Raw genomic sequence first — 7,353 nt, 5'->3', positions numbered from 1 at the left:
GACTAGGTAAATAAAATATAACAGATTTCAACCAGACACAAATTTTTTCCTACATCTACAGTATGTTGAAATTCCCCCAAAACACTCGCGAAAGTAAATGTTTCGTCCTCCAGCATGACGACATAGCATATTCCATATACTATATTAACATAATGATCATACAAAATGACATGTAATTCACGTCAAGGGGGTAGAGAGTACTCCAGGGAAGAGATCCAATTTTTTTCAGACATTTTCTTCAAATGGTCTTGGAAAAATAAAGAAGTGAAAATCAGGAAACGCAATTTTGCATGTTGGCAGAAAAATAGCTATAATCACGAAAAAATGTATAAAAGATTAAATATCTCTCAAAATAATGGAGAAAGAAGAAAAGTATCACATTCTAGAAGAAACCGGACCTGCTGAATTAAAAAATCATCTTAACTTTTTGGTAAAGTCAATATTTCCTTCTCAAAATTCAACATGAAATCATGAATGATAAGCACAATGTTCGAACTAGCAGCATAAAATAATAAATCAACCTCTTAAGAAACCTTTATAATCCCAAGACGTCATGTTTTTACTTCCGCAACGTCTGTTTTCACTTCCATTCTAATTTATGGACTTGTCTGTTGCTTGGTTTTGCATTGGCCCTCTCTGGGATCCTTAACCGAAAGGGTGCAGCAAAATGTATTTTTTTTTTTTTTTTTGGTATGCTTTTTCAATTTTCTAACACATTTGGACGAATCATTGGGTGACTTTTGTCTATTTATAAACTACAAGAAGTGGGTATTCCTATGCAATTGTTTTAAAAACGACATTACACCTGCAACAGTAAAAATCTACTTCAGTTCTAATTTTAACGAGGTCAAACAATCATTTTGTCATAGTAACAAAATGGCCGCCATGAGTGGAGAGTGTGTGTATAAATTCGTCCCTTGTTTTCTGTTTAGCAATAAATAAACATCGAGAGACAAACCAGATATGAACAAATTACATGTATAAATTGATAAAAACAAAACGTCAGTCAATGTTTTGTTTTGTTTGTTTTTAAGGGTTTTACGGCGCTTGCAACACATTAAGGTCATATCAGCGCCAGTAAAAAGGAAGAAAATGGGATAGTAAAAGGTTCTAGAATTACAATTAAAGCATTCAAGAATAAGGCAGACAAAGGGGAATTGGTTCAAATACGGATCAGATGCAGATTCCAAGAGCATACCATCAATGTACTTAGTTTGCGATCACCTATAAGTCTCATCCGGACACAAGCACAAAATCCAACAAAGAGGAATACACTCAAATGTTTACATCATACATTGAAAATAACAATTATAGTAATACATAACAGAGAGATGATTTATAAGGAAAAAAACCATCATCCCCCAAAACAATAACTATGCATTTGACTGTTTCCCTCCGAGCTAGGACTCCAGCCAGGGCCAGGATCAAACCAAGTAGTCTCATTCCATGATACAGACAGAAAGTATGTTGGAAAACAGTTATAAGGGGATAGAAGACACAGTATGTACCCCCCTGCTCGCTATGGGAGGTCAGGAACCCCACCCAGACGTCAGTCAATGAAAACCAAGGCTAGAAAGTCATCCAAAACAGATTACACGTTAATAAAAGCAGGTAAAATGAGGGGTTTATTTAGGCTGTTCCATCATTAAAACATACCCACTTACCGAACCCGACTTATCAATTGAAATAACAATATTTATCGTATTCATTTTGTTTTAAACTATCTATGAAGGTACTTTAATAAAATATTCATGTGGTTTTCGTGAACTCTTTTCTTTTTGTCAATAATTTGAGATCTCATTCTCACGGCATTTTGAGTGCTGTTACAAACTACAATGAGGTGTAAAAAAATCCGATAACACCCAAAGGTGAAAACAAGGATTTGGTGGGCTTTTTTAAAAATGCGATACCTCGGCGATTAAAAAAACCTTCATTAAAATAAATTGGTATAAATAGAGATAAGATGTTTGTCTTTTAGATAGACTCGGTTTAAAATTTATATCAATAATATGTCGGGATTTTTAGCTGCTGTAAAGTTTTGAAACGGCATTTTTGAACCTTTAATGCCCATTTTTTAATTTTGAAGTGGTATAGATAGTATGCGCTTGGCTAAGAAGCTCATAACATTGCCATCCGGAAGTATAACGGACCAACACACAAAACTGTGTGTATCCATGAACGTTTATAGTCGGGTTAATACAGTTCAGAGCATTACTCATAAATGCGGATGGCAAAAAACAATAACAAAGACCTGAGTGGCGTCATCTTCGAACTATCTATAGGAATAAAGCTGAAACCTTCCTCTTTAAGACGATACCAAATTTAGCTCTGTACGCTTTTTTAATGGCCGAGGTATTAATGGTTGAATGGCCTGGCTTAAAATTAGTTCTTTTCTCGACGTGTGATGCAAACTATATAGGGGGTTTTTTTCTGCCACTATAGTTGTACCTACTTTTAAGCAACTATAATCATATCAATTCACCTCAAATAAAACAAATTAACATATCCACAAGTTCCGTATAATTGAATATGAATTCTATTTTCAGTGAATACCATTATGAGATGGTGGGTTAGATTTTGTATTTAAAACACACACACTCACAAATGAGCATTTATATAGCGCAATATCCACTAAACTTGCCCAAAGCGCCTTACAAGTCCTTAGACAACAGCAACACTTAACTTGAAGGACTAGATGCCTGTTTGACGGTATTACAATCTTCTTCAAACAGGTACTCATTATACACCTGAGTATGGTGAGAGAATTAAAGAGCCTTTTCAAAGGATTGAACCATGCAGGGTTCGAACACTGGACGTTCGTATCCGAAACAAAAGGTCAAACCACTAGACCACATAATAATAACACATTAAAGAAACAAACTAAATGAATAAATCAAAAGACTAAAATTTAAAAAAAAACAACTAATTAATTACATAAATTTTAGTTCCATCACTGGAGATTAAACTGCAGTGTCCTGAAGTTAAGAGAACATGTCTTTTTTACTACCACCACTACTAACTACTACCACGACGACTACTACTACAACTACTGCTAATTCTACTACAACTACCACTACTGTAACTCCGAACACTTTTATTATTATTATTATTATTATTATTATTATTATTATTATTATTATTATTATTATTATTATTATTATTATTATTATTATTATTATTATTATTATTATTATTATTAATATTATTATCATTATTATTATTATTATTAATATTATTATATTATTATTATTATTATTATTATTATTATTATTATTATTATTATTATTATTATTATTATTAATATTATTATTATTGTCATCCTCCTCATCATCATTATCATTATTACCATGACCATTGCCGACGCCAGACTGATGAATGTTTGAAACGGGTGATTCCCTCTGACACCCAATAACAGAACTCCTAGTCCTAGTAGCTGTTATCCGATTAAGAGACTTTTCCAACAATGAAGACGAGTCCCTTTCACTTTCTAAAATTGCTGCATCACCAACTGTCCCATTGATCCCATTGCTATTGCTTTCTCCATCTTTTGTTCTAAACTGTGCCAACCTCTCAACATTATCATAAGCTTCCGGTTTATTTTGACGAGTCCGATCAGCATTTCTTAGCTTTCCAGAATGGCTTTCCAATAAATGCTTTTCCAAATCTGAAGATTGTGTAAAACTTTGGGGACATTTCGGGCAATTGTGAGGCTTTTCCTTTTCATGAGTTTTAAGGTGACGGTATAAGTCTCCACTTCCTTTGAATGCGCGTGTGCAGAAGCGACACTTGAAAGGCGTGGCTCCCGTGTGAATATTCATGTGAGTGTGCAAATTCCCCGTTCTCATAAAACCCTTGTCACAAATGGTACACTTGTAAGGCCGTTCACCCGTGTGTGCTCTTAAGTGTCGTTTTAGATCGTGGTTTTTGGAAAAGGCTTTGTCGCAGAACGAGCAGACGTAGGGTCTTTCGCCAGTATGAATGCGCACATGTCTTTTATGATCTTCCTTCTTATAAAAACCTTTATCACAATATGGACAAACATAAGGTTGGACTCCCAGGTGGACTTTTTGGTGGTGTCTGTATGCAGACATATCTCGGAATCCTTTCCCGCAAAAGTCACATACGATTGGTTTCTGTCCAGAGTGCGTTTGGATATGCCTCTTTAAGTCTCGTTGTCCCTGAAATTTCTTTTCACAAAATGTACAATGAAAAGACTTTTCGTCTTCATGAGTCTTGAGATGTTCCATTAAGTCTTCATCTTTTCCAAACTCCTTTCGACAAATTGGACATATATGTGAAGCAACAACGATATCATTAATTTTATCTGTAGTAGTTTCAGTTGCAATCAAAGAATTCTCTTCAGGGAAATTACTCTCCGTTTCTTTGTGAAATTTAATATGTTTTTCCTGTTCATACTTCCTGGAGAAAGATTTCCCACAGACATAGCAGGGAAATGACTTTAATCGAGTATGGACTGTCATATGCCTATTCACATCCCATTTCCTGATGAATGCCTTGCTGCAAAGCGGGCAGCTGAAGGGCTTTTCGCCAGTGTGGATTCTCTTATGCTTGTTGAACGTTCCTCCATCTGCAAACGCCTTCCCACAAACCTTGCAAACATATGGCTTTTCACCCGTATGTATACGCTCGTGTCGTTGACAGTCCTTCCTTTTAGTAAACATCTTCCCACAATAATTACATACAATTGGTTTCTTTTCTTCACTTATTTCTGCAACTGCCGAACATTTATCCTTGTTATCACTGAAGTATGGGCGTTTTGTGATCCTTTTACTCGTCAATTTCTCTTCACAACTTTCAGATAGAGGCCAAGTTATTTCATCATTTCTAAATCTATTTTTAACACTACTACTGTTTATGTTTGCTTGGCTAGTATGAGTGAACAGGATACTGTTCAGACAAAATTCTTCTTGACAGCCATCACATTTCATAACCTTTTCATTTGTATGAATTTGCATGTACCAATGCTTTATTTCACCACAGTTGAACCTGTCATAACAAGCATCACAAAGAATAGTTTGTTCCCTTGGTGACGTTGATATTAGCGTTGGCCGTTTAGGCTGGATAGCCAGACTAGCTCTGTGTTTAACGTGATCGATAATAACACTCATCACATCTTCCTGTAAAATTTCTGCTTCTTTCCCCTTCCTTAATTTAGAAGAACAAGACTGAACTCCCACATCCTTTCCACTGTTTTTCCTAACTCCACACTCTTTAATTTTAGTAGCTTTGATCTCTTCATTATCTCCATGATCACTATCCATGTCTAGACAGCTCTTTGCCTTTTCCATATCAGAATGGTTTTCAGTTATCATAGAACTAACTTTTCTCTGAGTAATAGAATCTGCACTCCAACAAAAGTCTCCTGATCTTACATATCCAAATTTCATTTTAGAAAAATTCGTCTTTTCCTCATGTACTGCAGATGCCTTTTCCTGTTCACTCTTCGTATCCTTATTGCAGTTGCCTCCATTTCTCTGACTGGAGCAAATCTTTCCGGAACTCTTGCATTTGTTCATGTGAATTTTCAGGAATGTCTTTGAAGAGAAGAGAAGAGCACAGTGGCTGCACTCATACACCTCTGGAGAAATAGAAAAAGCAAATAAAAATACGTCATTATTATTATTATTATTATTATTATTATTATTATTATTATTATTATTATTATTATTATTATTATTATTATTATTATTATTATTATTATTATTAAATAATAATAAATAATAATAAACAATGAATTTAAATAGTGCCTAAACATCCACGTTAATCAAGTTCTAGGGCGCTTTACATAATAAAAATGTTTAAAAAACAAAAAGAAATTAAAAATCACGACACCACATAAATAGCATGAATACAGAAACAAAATCTAAGCAACATCTATTTCATAAAAAAATAAGCCTTCTGCAACAACTAAGTCTTCAGACATTTCCTGAAAGATGATAGATTTTCAAAGGACTTTGTCCGAGGACTGAGTGCATTCCAAAGGCATGGAACAATGGATGAAAAGGCTTTTTTACCAAAAGTGGATTTTGAACTGGTAACCTTTAGAAGTTGGGACTGAGATGATCTTAAATTTTGAGTGGGTTCATATTTTTTAATCAGTTCTTGCAAATATGCAGGTGCCAATCCATCCAGACATCTAAAAACATAGCACAATATCTTAAATTTTATCCTAAACTTCACAGGAAGCCATTGCAATTTCTGGAGAACTGTTGTTATATGATCTCTTTTTTTTCTGTTAATTTTATAAGTCTAGCCGCTTAATTTTGATTTTTTTGTAGTTGGTGAAATAATCTGTTTTGTGAGCCAATGAGAAGGGCATTTCAATAATCTAATCTGCTAGGAATAAAAGAATTAACAAGGATCTTTGTAATATCCTCATCAATATTATGTCTGATTCTTCCAATGTTTCGAATATGGTGGTTACAACATTGACATATTTTTTTAACTTGATCTTCCATCAAATTTAAGTTTGTTTAGTTTCATTCAATCCTTTATATTAGCAATACAATTATCCACAACAGATACTGATGACAGCTCTGAATCATTATTGAGTTTTGTATACAGCTGAGTGTCATCAGCAAAAAAATGAAAATAAATGGGAAAGATGGATAAATATATCAGAAAGGGGAGCAGCATATATTGTAAAAAGGAGGGGGCCGAAAATAGATCCCTGAGGCACTCCACACGTTATTATTATAATTTTATTATTATCACCATCATCATCATAATCATCACATAATAAGCAACTAAAAAATAACAAGTAGTTTCAGGCGAAATCATGATTTTAGCACCAACCATAGTATATATGGTATGTAAAATCCTTTATTACAACACACTTTGTGAATACTATTTTTTGCTGATACTGATATGACAGTAGATATGTGAAATTTGTCGTTTACGATAATCATATGAAAAATTTATGATAATATATGTGAAGTGTCTCTACATATTAACATGAGACATGATGATATATGGGTCAGTCCATCAGTACTGTTTACCAAAAGTAAAGTAACATAGATGCCAAAATTTGAAAACACACCCAAAGTAATGTATTCTGAGTTGTTTGCTTTTGTGTTTAACACACTCAATCCTAGAGATTTTTGCTACTTTAAAAAATTGGAAAAAAATGTATTAAAAATGAGCATGTGCATAGATATTTTTATTCAACTATCATTAACATGTAAAAAGTAAAAAACATGAGCTTTGATACTACGCCTGTAATTTGTCTCAGAAAAATGTAATAAATAAGCATGGGGTAAAAGTAACCTGGGTGTTAGGGTTGAGTGAGTTAAGGGGTTTTACGGTGCTTGTGGCAAATTTAGGTAAATTCAG

General features: G+C 33.9%; 1 protein-coding gene across 3 annotated transcripts in view; it reads right to left on the bottom strand.

Annotated features, from left to right (window-relative positions):
• The window catches only part of LOC144960264 (uncharacterized), a 41,670-nt gene that overhangs the window by 27,647 nt on the left and 6,670 nt on the right, over positions 1-7,353 (bottom strand). For 2 of the 3 annotated variants that reach the window (XM_078893300.1, XM_078893301.1), the window contains exon 4: positions 1,009-5,599. The exons of the other annotated variant lie outside the window; for it this stretch is intronic. In XM_078893300.1, coding sequence (XP_078749426.1) covers positions 2,982-5,599 — 2,618 coding nt within the window. In that variant the 3' untranslated portion in view covers positions 1,009-2,981. Of the gene's footprint in view, positions 1-1,008; positions 5,600-7,353 lie in introns of those variants that run through there. 3 annotated transcript variants of the gene reach the window in all.

The sequence above is a fragment of the Berghia stephanieae genome, chromosome 15 (assembly GCF_034508935.2).
Source record: "Berghia stephanieae isolate SIO BIC M18660-M18661 chromosome 15, UCSD_Bste_1.3, whole genome shotgun sequence".
NCBI lineage: Eukaryota > Metazoa > Mollusca > Gastropoda > Nudibranchia > Aeolidiidae > Berghia > Berghia stephanieae.
This window is presented reverse-complemented; position numbering and strand designations above follow the sequence as displayed.